This window comes from Salmo trutta, chromosome 21 (genome assembly GCF_901001165.1).
Source record: "Salmo trutta chromosome 21, fSalTru1.1, whole genome shotgun sequence".
Lineage (NCBI taxonomy): Eukaryota > Metazoa > Chordata > Actinopteri > Salmoniformes > Salmonidae > Salmo > Salmo trutta.
Genome location: NC_042977.1, coordinates 7,458,934 through 7,478,974, shown reverse-complemented (window position 1 = coordinate 7,478,974; position 20,041 = coordinate 7,458,934). Strand labels below are relative to the sequence as shown.

The 20,041-nt window shown below is 41.4% G+C and overlaps 1 protein-coding gene across 18 annotated transcripts in view; it reads left to right on the top strand.

The window, feature by feature from the left end:
- Positions 1-20,041, top strand: part of LOC115156587 (disks large homolog 1) — a 285,164-nt gene that overhangs the window by 106,557 nt on the left and 158,566 nt on the right. For 8 of the 18 annotated variants that reach the window (XM_029704067.1, XM_029704064.1, XM_029704063.1 and 5 more), the window contains exon 5: positions 6,454-6,615. The exons of 9 other annotated variants lie outside the window; for them this stretch is intronic. In XM_029704067.1, coding sequence (XP_029559927.1) covers positions 6,454-6,615 — 162 coding nt within the window. Of the gene's footprint in view, positions 1-6,453; positions 6,616-14,433; positions 15,127-20,041 lie in introns of those variants that run through there. One more of the 18 variants, XM_029704080.1, reaches the window with a different exon arrangement.

Here is a 20,041-nt window from a genome sequence, read left to right as displayed (position 1 = left end):
TGGAAGATTTAGGAGGTGCAACGTAAATCCTATGTCACTGTAGTTTTTCAAGGGATTCAAAACAAAAACAACATTTCTAATTTCTCCCACTTCCTGATGAAATTTTTCTCAGGTTTTTTGGCTGCCATATGAGTTCTGTTATACTCACAGACACCATTCAAATAGTTTTAGAAACTTTCTATCCAAATCTACTAATAATATGCTACTAATAATAATACTGCCCCCTAGCTCCAACAGGTTTTAATAACGGTACAATCAATTATGGTTCTGGAGAGCTTATGGGTTAGCCAGTATTTATTCTTGCCTTGTTCTGACTGAGTTAAGTAGACTAATTGCTTAAAGTTAAATCGGTGTTGCCCGAGTGCTCAACATACAGTGCATTTGGAAAGTATTCAGACCCCTTGACTTTTTCCAAATTTTGGAACCAGCCTTATTCTAAAATGGATTTGAATGTCCCTCATCAATCTACACACAAAACCTCATAATGACAAAACAAAAACAGTTTTTTGAATTGTTTGCAAATGTATTAAAAAAATTCTGAACTTATAACATTTACATAAGTATTCAGACTCTTTAATCAGTACTTTGTTGAAGCACCTTTGGCAGCAATTTCAGCCTCAAGTCTTCTTGGGTATGACGCTACAAGCTTGGCACACCGGTATTTGGGGAGTTTCTCTCATTCTTCTCTGCAGATCCTCTCAAGCTCTGTCAGGTTGGATAGCTATTTTCGGGTTCAAGTCCGGGCTCTGGCTGGGCCACTCAATGACATTCAGAAACGTGTCCCGAAGCCACTCCTGCATTCTTGGCTGTGTGCTTAGGGTCGTTGTCCTGTTGGAAGGTGGACCTTCGCCGGTCTGAGGTCCTGAGTGCTCTGGAGCAGGTTTTCATCAAGGACCTCTCTGTACTTTAATTTGTTCGTCTTTGCCTCAATCCTGACTAGTCTCCCAGTCCTTGCCGCTGAAAAATCACCATGCTTCACCGTAAGGATGGTATTGGCCAGGTGATGAGTGGTGCATGTTTCCTCCAGACATGACGCTTGGCTTTCAGGCCAAAAAGTTCAATTTTGGTTTCGTCAGACAATAGAATCTTGTTTCTCATGGTCTGAGAGTCCTTTCGGTGCTTTTGGCAAACTCCCAAGTGGGCTGTGATGTGCCTTAAAGTGGCTTCTGTCTGGCCACTCTACTAGAGATGGTTGTCCTTCTGGAAGGTTCTCCCATCTCCACATAGGAACTCTGGAGGTCTTGGTCACCTCCCTGACAATCCCTTCTCCCCCAATTCCTCAGTTTGGCAGGGCAGCCAGCTCTAGGAAAAGTGTTGGTGGTTCCACATTTCTCCCATTTAACTTCTATGGGCTAGGTGGGACGTTAGCGTCCCACTCTATTCAACAGCCAGTGGAATCGCGAAGCGAAATAAAAATACCTCAAAAATGCTATAACTTCAATTTCTCAAACATATGACTATTTTACACCATTTGAAAGATAAGACTCTCGTTAATCCAACCACGTCCGATTTCAAAAAGGCTTTACAGCGAAAGCAAAACATTAGATTATGTCAGGAGAGTACCCAGCCAAAAATAATCACACAGCCATTTTCAAAGCAAGCATATATGTCACAAAAACCCAAACCACAGCTAAATGCAGCACTAACCTTTGATGATTTTCATCAGATGACACTCCTAGGACATTATGTTATACAATACATGCATGTTGTGTTCAATCAAGTTCATATTTATATCCAAAACCAGGTTTTTACATTACCATGTGATGTTCAGAACTAGCATACCCACCGAAAACTTGCGGTGAACTTACTAAATTACTCATGATAAACGTTGACAAAATACATAACAATTATTTTAAGAATTATAGATACAGAACTCCTTTATGCAAACGCTATGTCAGATTTTAAAATAGCTTTCCGGCGAAAGCACATTTTGCAATATTCTGAGTACATAGCTCAGCCATCACGGCTAGCTAATTTGACACCCACCAAGTTTGGGGCAACCTAAACTCAGAATTACTATTAGAAAAATTGGATTACCTTTGCTGTTCTTCGTCAGAATGCACTCCCAGGACTTCTACTTCAACAACAAATGTTGTTTTGGTTCCAAATAATCCATAGTTGTATCCAAATACCTCCGTTTTGTTTGTGCGTTCAGGTCACTATACGAAGGGTAACGCGCGAGCGCATTTCGTGACAAAAAAATTCAAAATATTCATTTGCCGTACTTCGAAGCATGTCAAACGCTGTTTAAAATCAATTTTTATGCAATTTTTCTCGTAAAATAACGATAATATTCCAACCGGACAACATTGTATTCATTCAAAGAGTGAAAGAAAAAAATGGTGAGGTCTCGTGAATGCGCATCTCCAGTCTCACTGTCCCCAGGCAGTCCACTTACAAACTCTGCTGCTGTACTTTGCCCAGAGACAGGAGACGCGTCATTCCGCTTTCTGAACGCTTTAGAGAGCCAATGGAAGCCTTAGAATGTGTCACGTAACTGCACAGATGCTGTAATTTCGATAGAGATGCAACAGAAGGACTACAAATTGTCAGACAGGCCACTTCCTGCATGGAATCTTCTCAGGTTTTTGCCTGCCATATGAGTTCTGTTATACTCACAGACACCATTCAAACAGTTTTAGAAACTTGAGTGTTTTCTATCCAAATCTACTAATTATATGCATATTCTCGTTTCTGGGCAAGAGTAGTAACCAGTTTAAATCGGGTACGTTTTTTATCCGGCCGTGAAAATACTGCCCCCTAACCCAGACAGGTTAAGAATCATTGAGGCCACTGTGTTCTTTAGGACCCTTCCCCAGATCTGTGGCTCGACACATACCTGTTACGGAGCTCTACGGACAATTTCTTCGACATCAAATCAAAGTTTATTTGTCACGTGCACTGAATACAACAGGTAAATGCTTACTTACAGGCTCTAACCAATAGTGCAAAAAAGGTGTTAGGTGAACAATAGGTAAGTGAAGAAATAAAACAACAGTAAAAGACAGGCTATAAAAGTAGCGAGGCTACATACCGGTTAGTCAGGCTGATTGAGGTAGTATGTACTTGTAGATATGGTTAAAGTGACTATGCATATATGATGTACAGAGAGTAGCAGTAGCGTAAAAAGGGGTTGGGAGGGGGCACACAATGCAAATAGTCTGGGTAGCCATTTGATTACCGTAATTTCCGGACTATTAAGCGCACCTGAATATAAGCTGCACCCACTGAATAAAAAATTAAAAAATATTTTGAACATAAATAAGCTGCACATGTATATAAGCCGCAGGTGCCTACCGGTACATTGAAACAAATTAGCTTTACACAGGCTTTAACGAAACACGGCTTGTAACAAAAATAAATAGGCTTTAAGGAAACACGGCTTGTAACAAAAATAAATAGGCTTTAACGAAACACGGCTTGTAACAAAAAATAAAAAATTAGCAGTAAGCTTTAGTTGTCTTTTTGCACTGAATCAATTCCTCACGCTGCTGTTTCCAACGTCTTATCATCGACATATTAAGACCAAGCTCCCGTGCAGCAGCTCTATTTCCTTTTCCAACAGTCAGATCAATCGCCTTCAACTTGTAAGCTGCATCATATGCATTTCTTCGTGTCTTTGCCATGATGAGGGTGACAAAATGACTACCGTAATCAGAATGATGGGAAGTTTGAGAGCGCTCTATTTAATCTAAACAATAAACAAAAAAGTTGTTTGACCGTAACCCGTTCGGCAATTTCATTGGTCTAATGAAAGCTTTATGCCGGCAAAAAACTGAGCACGTCACAGAATGTGTTTTTTTAGAGAGAAAAAAATTGAAAGCGGGAAAAATCCATATATTAGCCGCGTCATTGTTTAAACCACGAGGTTCAAAGCCTGGGAAAAAAGTTGCGGCTTATAGTCCGGAATTTACGGTACCTGTTCAGGAGTCTTAGGGGTAAAAACTGTTGAGAAGCCATTTTGTCCTAGACTTGGCACTCCGGTACCGCTTGCCATGCGGTAGTAGAGAGAACAGTCTGACTGGGGTGGCTGGGGTCTTTGACAAAATTTTAGGGCCTTCCTCTGACACCGCCTGGTGTAGAGGTCCTGGATGGCAGGCAGCTTAGCCCCAGTGATGTACTGGGCCGTACGCACTACCCTCTGTAGTGCCTTGCGGTCAGAGGCCGAGCAATTGCCGTACCAGGCAGTTATGCAACCATGCAGGATGCTCTCAATGTTCCTGCTGTATAACCTTCTGAAGATCTTTTTAGTTTCCTGAGGGGGAATAGGGGGAATAGGCTTTGTCATGCCCTCTTCACGACTGTCTTGGTATGTTTGGACCATTCTAGTTTGTTGTTGATGTGGACACCAAGGAACTTGAAGCTCTCAACCTGCTCCACTACAGCCCCGTCGATGAGAATGGAGGTGTGCTCGGTCCTCCTTTTCCTGTAGTCCAAAATCATCTCCTTAGTCAAGGTTATGTTGAGGGATAGGTTGTTATTCTGGCACCGCCGGGCCAGGTCTCTGACCTCCTCCCTATAGGCTGTCTCATCGTTGTCGGTGATCAGGCCTACCACTGTTGTGTCGTCTGCAAACTTAATGGTGGTGTTGGAGTCGTGTCTGGCCATGCAGTCGTGGGTGAACAGGGAGTACAGGAGGGGCCTGAGCAAACACCCCTGTGGAGCTCCGGTGTTGAGGATCAGCGTGGCAGATGTGTTGCTACCTACCCTCACCACCTGGGGGCGGCCCGTCAGGGAGTCCAGGATCCAGTTGCAGAGGGAGGTGTTTAGTCCCAGGATCCTTAGCTTAGTGATGAGCTTTGAGGATACTATGGTGTTGAACGCTGAGCTGTAGTCAATAAATAGCATTCTCACATAAGTGTTCCTTTTGTCCAGGTGGGAAAGGGCAGTGTGGAGTGCAATAGAGATTGCATCATCTGTGGATTTGTTTGGGCGGTATGCAAATTGGAGTGGGTCTAGGGTTTCTGGGATAATGGTGTTGATGTGAGCCATTACCAACCTTTCAAAGCACTTCATGGCTACGGACGTGAGTGCTATGGGTCTGTAGTCATTTAAGCAGGTAGCCTTTGTGTTCTTGGTGGTCTGCTTGAAACATGTTGGTATTACAGACTCAATCAGGGACATGTTGAAAATGTCAGTGAAGACACCTGCCAGTTGGTCAGCACATGTCCGGAGCACACATCCTGGTAATCCGTCTGGCCCCGCAGCCTTGTGTATGTTGACCTGTTTAAAGGTCTTACTCACGTCTGCTACGGAGTGCTTAATAACACAGTTGTCCGGAACATCTGATGCTCTCATGCATGCCTCAGTGTTGCTTGCCTCGAAGCGAGCATAGAAGTGATTTAGCTCGTCTGGTAGGCTTGTGTCACTGGGCATCTCGCGGCTGTGCTTCCCTTTGTAGTCTGTAATAGTTTGCAAGCCCTGCCACATAAGACGAGCGTCTGAGCCAGTGTAGTATGATTAGCCCTGCATTGACACTTAGCCTGTTTGATGGTTCGTCGCAAGGCGTAGCAGGATTTCTTGTAAGCTTCCGGGTTAGAGTTTTTGTTCTGACATGCACTGTCAGCTGTTGGACCTTATATAGACAGGTTTGTGCTTTCCAAATCATGTCCAATCTATTTAATTTACCACAGGTGGACTCCAATCAAGTTGTAGAAAAATCTCAAGGATGATGGAAAAGGATGCACCTGAGCAATTTCGAGTCTCATAGCAAAGGGTCTGAATACTTATATATATATATACTTATATATATATATTTTTTTATTTATCCTTTATTTAACTAGACAAGTCAGTTAAGAACAAATTCTTATTTTACAATGACTACTTACCCTGGCCAAGCCTTCCCCTAACCCGGATGACGCTGAGCCAATTGTGCACCGCCCGATGGGACTTCCGATCACAGCCGGTTGTGATACAGCCCGGGATCAAACCAAGGTCTGTAGTGATGCCTCTAGCGCTGTGATGCAGTGCCTTAGACCACTGGTTTTTAATACTTTAGCAAAAATGTCTACGCCTGTTTTCGCTTTGTCATTATGGGGTATTGTGTGCAGACTGAGGGAAAAAAAACTATTTAATCTATTTTAGAATAAGGCTGTGAAAAAGTGAAGGTGTCTGAATACTTTCCAAATGCACTGTATAATCAGTTGCTAGATATTGGCAATCCACTACAAGAAACTGCAGACACAGTAGCTCTCCAGGATGCTGCAATGCTAGGTGCTCTCAGTGTACGCAGACATCCCATCATATTCCTTTCCATAACCCCCCCCTTTTCTTACCTTCTCTTCTATATCTTCTACTTTCTTTCTCTTCATATCTCCCATTTCGCTCTGCAGTTTATTTTTATGTATTGCCCCCCCACCCGTCTCTTTCCATCCCCTCTTTGCTTTCTCTTTTGTCCTTTTATTGTACTGTATGGTAACCCTTTGAGTTCCATGCCCCTACCTCCCTCTTTAGGTAGCTTCTCTGGAATGCATCTTTGACGGGTCGTCCACTTTAGGGCAGCAGGAGCTCCCTCCCACCTTGCCCACCGCCCCATACTCCCAAAGCCACGAGGTGTCCCTCCTTCCCACCTGCTCTTCCTCAACCTCCTACCCCAAAAGTCAGGCACCATTCAAGGTAACCCACCTTCTCCCAGCTTCCCCCTTAGATGCTCCGCTGACTTTTGAGGTAGGGCTATGAGTTGCGGTTGGCGTTGAGCTAATTAGCTTTTTATTAGCATGGCTGATATTTTGCATGATCATTTTGTCTTTTGACTGGACAAAGTTGCCGATCACCAACATCGAGAGGCTGTTTGTTTATGTGTTGCGCAAGATGGCTGACTCCATACTGTGAATGAGCTTCCCGGACCAACATCTGTACACCTTTGCTTTAAGTAGAGCATGGCTGTGCTCCAAATAACCTCTCTGGGGTATGTGGGACGTGACCGTCCCACCTGTGGGGGACACTATTCAACAGCCAGTGACATAGCAGGGAGCCAAATTCAAAACAACAAACATTTCATAATTCAAATTTCTCAAACATACAACTATTAAATCCAATTTTAAAGACACACTTCTCGTTAATCCAACCACATTGTCCGATTTCAAAAAAGATTTACGGCGAAAGCATAGCATTAGATTATGTTAGGACATCACCTTGACAAGAAAAAACACAGCCATTTTCCAAGCAAGGAGAGGCATCACAAAAACCAGAAATACAGCTAAAATTAATCACTAACCTTTGATGATCTTCATCAGATGGCACTCATAGGACTTCATGTTACACAATACATGTATGTTTTGCTCGATAAAGTTCATATTTATATCCAAAAACCCCATTTTACATTGGCGTGTAACGTTCAGAAATGTTTTGCCTCCCAAAACTTCCGGTGAATGAGCACATCAATTTACAGAAATACTAATCATAAACATTGATAAAATATTAAACTGTAATTCAAAGAATTATAGATACACTTCACTTCTCCTTAATGCAACCGCTGTGTCAGATTTCAAAAAAACTTTACAGCGAAAGCAAACTTTGCAATAATCTGAGTACAGCGTTCAGACACGAAACCAAACCCGCCATTTTGTGGAGTCAATAAAACTCAGAAATAATATTATAAATATTCACTTACCTTTTATGATCTTCATCAGAATGCACTCCCAGGTATCCCAGGTCCACAATAAATGTTTGTTTTGTTCGATAACCTGTTGGGGCTAGGGGGCAGAATTGAGAGTTTTGAAAAAAATATGTGCCATTTTTAACTGCCTCCTACACCAACTCCGAAGCTAGGATATGCATATTATTAACCTCTTACATCTAGACGTTCCGCTAGCGGAACACCTGCTCCAATATCCAATGATAGGCGTGGCGCGAATTACAAATTCCTCAAAAATCCCAAAACTTCAATTTTTCAAACATATGACTATTTTACACCATTTTAAAGACAAGACTCTCCTTTATCTAACCACACTGTCCGATTTCAAAAAGCAAAACATTAGATTATGTCAGCAGAGTACCCAGCCAGAAATAATCAGACACCCATTTTTCAAGCTAGCATATAATGTCACAAAAAACAAAACCACAGCTTAATGCAGCACTAACCTTTGATGATCTTCATCAGATGACACTCCTAGGACATTATGTTATACAATACATGCATGTTTTGTTCAATCAAGTTCATATTTATATCAAAAACCAGCTTTTTACATTAGCATGTGACGTTCAGAACTAGCATTCCCACCGAACACTTCCGGTGAACTTACTAAATTACTCACGATAAACGTTCACAAAAAGCATAACAATTATTTTAAGAATTATAGATACAGAACTCCTTTATGCAATCGCTATGTCCGATTTTAAAATAGCTTTTAAAATATTGCACATTTTGCAATATTCTGAGTAGATAGCCTGGCCATCATGGCTAGCTATTTTGACACCCACCAAGTTTGGTACTCACCAAACTCCGATTTACTATAATAAAAATTGGATTACCTTTGCTGTTCTTCGTCAGAATGCACTCCCGGGACTTCTACTTCAATAACAAATGTTGGTTTGGTTCCAAATAATCCATAGTTATATCCAAATAGCGGCGTTTTGTTGTGCGTTCAAGACACTATCCGAAGGGTGACGAAGGGTTACGCGCCGACGCGTTTCGTGACAAAAAAATTCAAAATATTCATTTATCGTACTTCGAAGCATGTCAAACGCTGTTTAAAATCAATTTTTATGTGATTTTTCTCGTAAAAAAGCGATAATATTCCGACCGGTTGTCATTGTTTTCGTTCAAAGACTGAAAATAAAAACATGGTGTCGGCTCGTGCACGCGCCTCCAGTCTCATTGTTCTCAGATCGACCACTTTGACCACTATGGGAGCCGTAGGAAGTGTCACGTTACAGCAAAGATCCTAAGTTTTCAATAAAGAGAGTCAAGAAGCCCAAGGAATGGTCAGAGAGGGCACTTTTTGTACAGAATCTTCTCAGGTTTTTGCCTGCCATATGAGTTCTGTTATACTCACAGACACCATTCAAACAGTTTTATAAACTTTAGGGTGTTTTCTATCCAAAGCCAATAATGATATGCATATTCTAGTTTCTGGGCAGTAGTAATAACCAGATTAAATCGGGTACGTTTTTTATCCGGCTGTGTAAATACTGCCCCCTAGATTTGGATAGAAAACACTGAATTTTCTAAAACTGTTTGAATGGTGTCTGTAAGTATAACAAAACTCATATGGCAGGCAAAAACCTGAGAAAAATACAAGCAGGAAATGAGAATTCTGTGGCTGTACTATTTTCGAGTCATTGCTAATACATCACACAGTGACAAAGGATTCATTTCGCACTTACTACGGCTTCCACTAGATGTCAACGATCTTTATAAAGTTGTTTGAAGCGTCTATGATGAACAGAGACAGGATGACAAGGAAGAGAAGTTGACGTCCCTGGGATGTCGTCACTTCATTTTTGTGCGCACATGCGCGTTCATGTGAGGCGAGACATTTTTCAAAACGTTTTTCAAGACACAGGAGAGGTCGGGTTGAAATATTACTGATGTTTCACGTTAAAAATGGCCCTAAACATTGATACTAAACAACGTTTGACATGTTTGAACGAACGTAAATAGATTTTTTTTTTTACTTTTTGATGTGACTTCCCCCCCCCCATCCTACATTTTGAGGAGCCTACTGAACGCGCTAACAACATGGAACAACTTGGAGTTATTTGGACATAAATTATGATCTTTGTCGAATAAACCACATTTGTTGTGGACCTGGGATCCCTGGAAGTGCCTTCTGATGAAGATAATCAATGGTTAGGGATTATTTACAATAGTATTATTGATATTAGATGGTTACAAGATGGTGGTAACCTGTATATCCTAGCCTATTGTTCTTAGCATAGCACCCCGTTTATTGCAAAGTGTGATTTCCCAGTAAAGTTATTTTGAAATCTGGCAATGCGGTAGCATTTACGAGATGTTAATCTATAATTCTTTGAATGACAATATTATAATTTACCAATGTTTTCGAATAGTAATTTTGTAAATTGTAACGCTGATCACCGGAAGGTATTTGAGGGGGAAAAAGATCTGAATTTCACCGCCACTGTAAAATGCTGTTTTTGGATATAAATATGAACTTGATGGAACAAAAAATGCATATATTGTATAACATAATCTCCTTGGAGTGTCATCTGATGAAGATTGTCAAAGGTTAGTGCATAATTTTAGCTGGTTTTCTGTTTTTGGTGACACCTGTCTTTGAATTGACAAAACATTACACACAGCTATTTTCAATGTACTCTCCTAACATAACCTAACTTTTTATCCAAATCTACATCTGCATATCTTACCTTCTGAGCCTGAGTAGCAGGCAGTTTAATTTGGGCACGCCTTTCATCCGGACGTCAAAATACTGCCCCCTACCCTAGAGAAGTTAAGAGACATTTTCAGATAAAATGGCAAACAATGCTCTTTGTACTGAAGCTGAGCCATCATGCTCATGCCATCTAATCTTCTGGGTATTGCTAATGTCTGCGCAGGCATGCGCATGTTTTTGTGACCTAAGTATTTTCCTGTCGGATTCCTTGATTGATATCAATATATTTTTTATTATCTCAATTGTCAAAAGATGGCACATGGTGTGAAAATAGAATTGAACCTCCCGACCCTGACAAAAACACAGCTGCCTATTTTGGCCATGTTCACCCCACATTTGCTGACACTTGAACATTTATTTGAGAAATAATACTTTATTAATCCATATGAGATGGAAATTATTCTGATCTTTCCCTTAGAATGAGCTTTTCAGACGGTTGCAATTTAGGCTACAGTTTACTCCGCTTGTCATGAAATGAGAGGGGATTTGAACTTCGTAGGTGAGTGAATAGAATGTACAAGTGGTAAATCGACTGCCAAACAAAATAGATGTATCTTCTGCTCACATCCTTTTTACACAAGCCCACCATATAATACAGAGACATGGCACATCCAGTACCAATCAAAAGTTTGGACACCCCTGCTTATTCCAGGGTTTTTCTTTATTTTTACTATTTTATACATTGTGGAATAATAGTGAAAACATCAAAACTATGAAATAACACACATGGAATCATGTAGTAACCAAAAAAGTGATATTCTTCAAAGTAGTCTTTGCCTTGATGACAGCTTTGCACACTCTTGGCATTCTCTCAACCAGCTTCATGAGGTAGTCACCTGGAATGCATTTCAATTAACAGGTGTGCCTTGTTATAAGTTAATTTGTTGAATTTCTTTCCTCCTTAATGCGTTTGAGCCAATCAGTTGTGTTGTGACAAGGTAGGTATACAGAAAATAGCCTTATTTGGTAAAAGACCAAATCCATATTATGGTAACAACTCAAATAACAAAAGAGAAATGACAGTCCATCGTTAAATCAAGTCTCTCGCCTCATCCCTATAGGCTGTCTCATCATTGTCGGTGTTCAGGCCTACCACTGTTGTATCGTCGGCAAACTTAATGATAGTGTTGGTGTCGTGCTTGGCCATGCAGTCATGGGTGAACAGGGAGTACAGGAGGGGACTGAGCACGCACCCCTGAGGGGCAGATGTGTTGTTACATACACTTACCACCTGGGGGCGGCATGTCAGGAAGTCCAGTATCCTGTTGGAGAGGGAGGTGTTTAGTGCCAGGGTCCTTAGCTTAGGTATGAGCTTTGAGGGCACTATGGTGTTGAATAGCATTCTCACATAGGTGTTCCATTTGTCCAGGTGGGAAAGGGCAGTGTGGAGTGCAATAGATATTTCATCATCTGTGGACCTGTTGGGGCGGTATGCAAATTGCAGTGGGTCTAGGGTTTCTTGGATAATGGTGTTGATGTGACCCATGACCAGTCTTTCAAAGCACTTCATGGCTACAGACAGTACACGTCCTGGTAATGCGTCTGGCCCTACGGCCTTGTGAATGTTGACCTGTTTAAAGGTCTTATTCACATGGGTTACAGAGAGCGTGATCACACAGTCATCCGGAACAGCTAATGCTCTCATGCGTGCTTCAGTGTTGCTTGCTTGGAAGCGAGCATAGAAGTTATTTAGCTCATCTGGTAGGCTCATTACTTTAAGACATGAAGACAGTCAATACGGAACATTTCAAGTACTTTGAAAGTGTTTTCAAGTGCAGTCACAAAAACCAAGCGCTATGATGAAACTGGCTCTCATGAGGACCGCCACAGGAAAGGAAGACCCAAAGTTACCTCTGCTGCAGAGGATACGTTCATTAGAGTTACCAGCCTTAGAAATTGCAGCTCAAATAAATGCTCCACAGAGTTCAAGTAACAGACACATCTCAACATCAACTGTTCAGAGGAGACTGCGTGAATCAGGCCTTCATGGTCGAATTTCTGCAAAGAAACCACTACTAAAGGACACCAATAATAAGAAGAGACTTGCTTGGGCCAAGAAACACGAGCAATGGACATTAGACTGGTGGAAATCTGTCCTTTTCGAAATCTGTCCTTTTCGAAATCTGTCCTTTGGTCTGATGAGTCCAAATTTGAGATTTTTTGCTTCCAACAGCTGAATCCTTTTGAGACGCGTAGTAGGTGAATACATGATCTCTGCATGTGTTCCCACTGTGATGCATTGAGGAGGTGGTGTGGGGATGCTTTGCTGGTGACGCTGCCAGTGATTTATTTAGAATTCAAGGGCACACTTAACAAGTATGGCTACCACAGCATTCGGCAGCGATACGATATGGGACTATTATTTGTTTTTCAACAGGACAATGACCCAACACACCTCCAGGCTGTGTAAGGGCTATTTAACCAAGCAGGAGAGGGATGGAGTGCTGCATCAGATGACCTGGCCTCCACAATCACCCGACCTCAACCCAATTTGAGATGGTTTGGGGTGAGTTGGACAGCAGAGTGAAGGAAAAGCAGCCAGCAAGTGCTCAGCATTTGGAATCATGTAGTAACTTTTTTGGTTACTACATGATTCCATATGTGTTGTTTAATAGTTTTGATGTCTTCACTGAGTAACTTTTGACTGGTACTGTAGATCATTAAATATATTTTGCAGGTTTTATATGGCATTAGAAAGTATGATGAACCTCCATTCTCTTGAATAGATATTCAGATTTGTCTATTGGCCATACATCCCATTAGCCGATACACAATAAACGTGTGTGCGCGTATGCTTGTACATTGATAATGAGGACTGTAATGCCAGCAGGGGGCTATTCGCAGAGAAACCTTGGCAATGCAATTTTCCATCCCTCACTCTATTGTTCTCTCACAATTCATCAATGGCATTACCGCGAGCTGCCCTTTCCCCATCAGTAACGTCAATGGCCGCTATCTTCGCTACTGATAACAGAAATGAATGGAATTGCACGTCCTGGAAAGACACTGAAAGCAGGGAAAAAGTGATGGCACAGCGGAGGAGAGTAGAAAAGGGAGTACTGTATGTTTCTCTCCCTCTACATCCCTCCCTCTCTAGCTCAAGCAGCGCCATGGCAACGCAAGAGATGAATGCCGATGCGGACCAAAGGAAAAACTGACACCAAGAAAATGGAGGTCCTTGGATGAGCTATTGAAGGAGAAGAAAAAGGCAGGGGGAGAGAGTGCTTAACCTATGTAAAGGAAAAGGACATATTTAGTGAGGCTTTCTATTACAGGAGGAAAGTGGGATAGACCTAGTACAGCTCCCATCTCACCCCTGAGATTTACAACCCAGTCAGTACATGTGCTGAATGAATATCTGTATTCATTCAGTGATATCCAAAGTGAACTCAGTAATTTGTTATTAGTAAAAACACTATCGCCAAAGAACATTATTTGTATTAGTTTGCATTTCTTCACTATGCTGTAGTGACTGTTGCACATACTTTCCATTTCACACCAGGGTTATGTGAGCCAAATAGGACAACAATGCCAAAAGAAAACCCATGCACGTCAATGTCTTGCACTATTGCAATAAGCCACTGTAAGCGTTGGCAATGTGGTGAAGACTTCTAGAATCGAGACTATAGACGTTAATGCTTTCTTGGATGAGACTCCTGAGAAATCTCCAGAGCATTCTGCTCCCCTTGTGGTGGAATGCTGGGCTCAATACTGCCAACCCATTTCCCTCCCCCCTCTCCCCGGTCCATCACTGGAGCGTTAAGTCAGCGTTATCCGAATGTGAGCTTCCCCTGCTGACTCATTTTTAGAATGTGAACAGAAGGACGAAAACGACATCGAACACATCTGGATCTGACCAAGCACTAACCAGTTGAAATTGTGAGGGAGGGTGGGAGACTGAAGAGAGGGATTGAATTGAAGAGAGAGGAAAGCTGGAGGGGAAGAAGAGGTTAATAAAGCTGTATTTCAGAGATGAAGATTTGGACACAGCTATCTTTCTAGCTCTCTCTCTCTCACACACACACACACACACACACACACACACACACACACACACACACACACACACACACACACACACACACACAACCCTTTCTCTCTCTCTCGCCGTCTCCCATCCCCTGCACCAGTCTGACATTCTCTGTGCACCAGGACAGACACTCGTCTCCTCATCAGATGAACATGCTGCTTTCTCTTTCACCACAGGTTAATCCGCCCCAAGAGGGTGATTTGGTTCTCCCGTCACGTCCAGAGCCTGCTTTCTAATTTGGAAGACTGCGCATACTTAAGTGCCCATTAAAGAGCGAGTGAAAGTGAGAAGCAGCCTCTAAGCTCCTCTGGACTCCCTCAGACCCTCTCGTCTGTGGGGTAAAAAGGTGAAGTCCATACGTCTGTCCTATTGCGACCTCGGTCAAGAATCCAACTCTTGCTTTCTCCAGCACCCACCAACGCTGCCTCTGCAGCCTCCGTTGTGTTTGTGAGTGAGAGGAGGAAGAGAGAGGGAGAGGGTAGGGCGGATGACACGAGCTAGAGTGTTGCTGGAGTGAAGCCCCCCCTCCCACCTTCCTCCTGTCCTGTCCTCTCCCCTCCAACCACCACCACCCCTAAGCCTGCAACAGCGGTAGCAGCGTCGACACAGCACCTACACGCAGCAGCAGCAGTGGCAGCAAGCAACAGCATGCTCAACTCGGTGTGGTACGCCAAAAAGATGGGCCGCCGCCTCATGGGCACCCTGCGGAGGACCAAGAGGCTACACCAGCGCCTGCTGGTAGGTCCAGCCTCCCTCCGAATGCTTTGCTGGGCTGCGTGAGTCATTTCATACGACGCATTAGGGAGGGAAAACAAAACCAGTGTGTGTGTGTGGTGTACGCTACTCTACCCTACTCTCATGGCATGTTCCGTGTTTCCCAGCTTAGGCCATTTAGTTTGAAAGAAGGTTGAGAACAGCAGCTTATTTCCCTTCGATGTTTATTGCTGACGCTGTATACATTTAGATTGATGTTGTCCTAGGGGGCTCTGTGGGAACGCTTGTGTATGTTAGGGTGTCGTGTAGTACATCCGGTGCCTGTTTGTTGTGTTGCTGCTTCGGGCAGCGAGTTGAAATTGAAGTCTCATCTGACTCGGCATAGTAGATACATTGAGGTGTATGTATGCTCACTGAGCTTTGATGTGGAAAAAAGGACTGAACAATACCTATTTGAGAGCTAACACTGCGTCATGTGTAATTGGACACATCCTATAGGTGGGTCATTCTCACGAAACTGACATTTGACTCAAAAATTCTGAATGAATTTTTTAGTAAATTTCCTCTTGGATCACTGAGATTAGAATCTGTGCTGATCTATTTTATAATTATTATAATTTTTTGATCATATCATGCATTTTACCACAATTTCCACAATTCTCATTACTGCAACAGTCCAAAAAATTAACTAATCAATTAAAAATATTTTTAACTTTGCTCCCCTAATGAAAAGGACTTAGTTAAACATAACACTGACATTTATTTATTTATTTTTTAATAATGAAATTAGGATCAAATTTAAATTGAACTTTTTCCCAAATTTGAGCTATTTAGATATTTCGGTTATTGAGAAGGCCAAGTGGGGTAAATTGGTTTTTGAAAAAAAGAACCTAATTCTGAAGACATAGAAGCGAATAAATTAACCTAACTGGTGCTCATCTAATGACTACTCTAGATGATGCATCATGGGGGATTAAAACTTTACAGGAACTTGAAAAAGTGTTACGTAATGAGACACTATTTTATGTAATAAATATAATATTTTAATCTAAACATCAACTAGTATACCTTTATGATTTATGGACAAACTACAGCAACATATATTGTTTTATTATGTTAGGTTTTTTGAAAGTAAAATAGTATAAAATGACCCCCAGAATTTAATCCGGACGCATTTCGACAATGAGAATTTGGGGTGAAAATATAAAATTCTGGCAAATGTGAAATGTATTTGAAAGAAGACACTTTGCCTAAAACTAGACATCTTAGTCCTCAGAAATATTTTAGATTTTTGCTGATGCGTCATGAGAATCACCCAGGTGTAAAAACACGGTTTAAGAAAAACCTAGGACTGCTCTTAGTCATGAGAGCAGTCATCACCAGCACTGAAACGCCCTGCCAGAAAAGCCTTGAGTCATGTCAACATGTCGTAGACACAAATCCAATGTTAGAGAAGATTCGGTGGTAGCAGCGTCGAAGGCACAAATGTGATGACTCAGTGGCACCCTTGTAGTTGCGGGAAGCATCCGAGTGCCATAGAAACATATCAACACCATGTTTTGTTGTGCCTAAAGCATCCAAGGTAATGTGATAAGGGCGCAGAGTTAATTTGCAGCTTAACTCTTGACTCCTTTCAGTCACGTTGTCTTTTTACCCCAGAGGGTCAAAATACCCAGCTTACCCAGGAGAGGGGTTGGAGGGTGGAACAGTAGAGGACAAACTGAATTCAGTTCTCATTTTTTTTATATACAGATTTTCATTCCAATGCCTTGGCACCTCCTAGTGCACAGTCATTCATACAATTGCGTCAAGGATGTTTAAATGAAGCATGATGACTAAGAGGCCACCCATAGATTGTAGTGAATTGGTGAAAACCTGCAGTAACACAGATAGTTGAGGGCTGATGTTGGGAACCCCTGCAGTAGCACATGCCTTTCCCAGCGTTGCCTAGCAACCTCCAGGCTCCTGACACACAGCACTAACCCGCCCTCCCTATTTACTGCATCTAAAACAGGGACCCTGCCCGCCCTAGCCAATATCTCTCTCTCTCTCACACACACACACACACACACACACACACACACACACACACACACACACAGCACATTTCAGAGGTCTGTCATCTGAAAGGTTTTCTGCATAAGCCTCATCTCAATCACTGATACTTAGTATTTGGATGGACAAATGGAACCTGTTCAAATTCTGAATCTGATTACTGGTCGGGCACATATATCTAATTAATATCAGGCGCCAGTGCAACGCCCAAATTCACCTTTCACTAATTACTCTTTAGAATGGCCATTTCGAAGAACTAGAATTTGGATCTGTGCGAGAAGCAATAGAGGCATTTAAAAAAAAAGTGATAAGATAATGCATTGCTTTTATGGATTTTGTGTAGCTCATATAAAAGGGGTGGCTCGTCTTGTTCTCCCTTCTGTCAATATTAGTGGATCAGGTACACCATGCAAACCAAATCGCATATGTATTGACTCAAACAGTGTATGAACCAATTATTTATATATACACTAGATGACTGACAAGGGGCGCTGTTTTGAAGCCACCACACATCCAACTTCCCCCACCATTGTAAAACATTTTGGAAGCTATAGAAATATATTTATTAATATCTACGTTTAATCTGAGATACATTAATGCATACTTTTACATTGTGTAAGCTAAACATAAAAAGTGAAAAAATATATTTAAAGAATACCTTAAAGTATGCTTTTTATAAAGTTATAATTACAACAACAACAAAAACATAGATACAGTACCAGTCAAAAGTTTGGACACATTGTAGAATAATAGTGAAGACATCACAACTATGAAATAAAATGTATGGACTCATGCAGTGGTGTAAAGTACTTCAGTAAAAATACTTTGAACTACTACTAAAGTAGTTTTTTTGGGGTATCTGTACTTTACTATTTATATTTTTGACCACTTTTACTAAACTACATTCCTTAAAAAAATATTGTACTTTTTACTCCATGCATTTTCCTTGACACCCAAAAGTACTTGTTATATTTTGAATGCTTAGCAGGACAGGAAAATGGGCAAATTCACGCACATCCCTGGTCATCCTTACTGCTTCTGATCTGGCGTACTCTCTAAACGCACATGCTTCGTTTGTAAATTATGTCTGAATGTTGGAGTGTGCCCGTGGCTTTTCATAAAATTAAAAAAACAAGAAAATGGTGCCATCTGGTTTGCTTAATATAAGGAATTTGAAATTATTTATACTTTTACTTTTGATACTTAAGTATATTTTAAACCAAATACTTTTATACTTTTACTCAAGGTGAATTTTACTGGGTGTCTTTTTTTACTTTTACTATTAAGGTATCTTTACTTTTACTGAAGTATGATAGTTGGGTACTTTTCCCACCACTGGAATCATGTAGTAACCAAAAAAGTGTTAAACAAATCTAAATATATTTTATATTTGAGATTCTTCAAATGAGTTAGCCTTTGCCTTGATGACAGCTTTGCACACACTTGGTATTCTCTCAACCAGCTAAATGAGGTAGTCACCTGGAATGAATTTCAATTAACAGGTGTGCCTTGTTAAAAATTCATTTGCAATTTGTGGAATTTCTTTCCTTCTTAATTTTAGTTTGAGCCAAGGTAGGGGTGATATACAGAAGATAGCCCTATTTGGTAAAATACCAAGTCCATAATATGGCAAGAACAGCTCAAATAAACAAAGAGAAATGACAGTCCATCATTACATTAAGACATGAAGGTCATTCAATCCGGAACATTTCAAGTACTTTGAAAGTTTCTTCAAGTGCAGTCGCAAAAACCGTCAAGTGATATGATGAAACTGGCTCTCATGAGGAACGGCACAGGAAAGGAAGACCCAGAGTTACCTCTGCTGCAGAGGATAAGTTCATTAGAGTTACCAGCCTCAGAAATTGCAGGCCAAATAAATGGTAGACAGTGTTCAAGTAACAGACACATCTCAACATCAACTGTTCAGAGGAGACTGCATGAATCAGGCCTTCATGGTCGAATTGCTGCAAAGAAACCACCTCTAAAGGACTCCAATAAGAAGAGACTTGCTTGGGCCAAGAAACACGAGCAATGGACATTAGACTGGTGGAAATCTGTCCTTTGGTCTGAAGAGTCCACCTTGAAGCATAGAGGAGGAGGTGTGGGGGTGCTTTGCTGGTGACACTGTTTGTGATTTATTTAAAATTCAAGGCACACAAACATCATTCCACAGCATTCTGCAGCGATACGCCACCCCATCTGGTTTGCGCTTAGTGGGACTATAATTTGTTTTTCAACAGGACAATGACCCAACACACCTCCAGGCTGTGTAAGGACTATTTGACCAAGCAGGAGAGTGATGGATCAGATGACCTGGCCTCCACAATCATCCGACCTCAACCCAATTGAGATGAGTTCGACCGCAGAGTGAAGGAAAAGGAGCCAACAAGTGTTCAGCATATGTGTGAACTCTTTACTAGTCAACTAGTTTATTTAACAATTCAGTCAAGAACAAATTCTTATTTACAATGAAGGCCTACCGGGGAACAGTGGGTTAACTGCCCTTTTCAGGGGTAGAACGACAGATTTTGAACTTGTCAGCTTGGGGATTTGATCCAGCAACCTTTCGGTTACTGGCCCAGCGCTCTAACCACTATGCTACCTGACGCCCTGAAGGCAAAGGGTGACTGCTTTGAAGAAACTCAAATATAAAATAAATGTTGATTTGTTTAACACTTTTTTGTTTACGACAGAACATGATTACATATGTCTTATTTCATAGTTTTGATGTCTTCACTATTATTCACTATTATAGTAAAAAATTAAGAAAGGCCCTTGAATGAGTAGGTGGGTCCAAACTTTTGACTCGTACACTATATGTATTACTTTTTTGTCCTTCAACCATTTAATTGAAATACTCTGAGTTTATATACAGTTGAAGTCT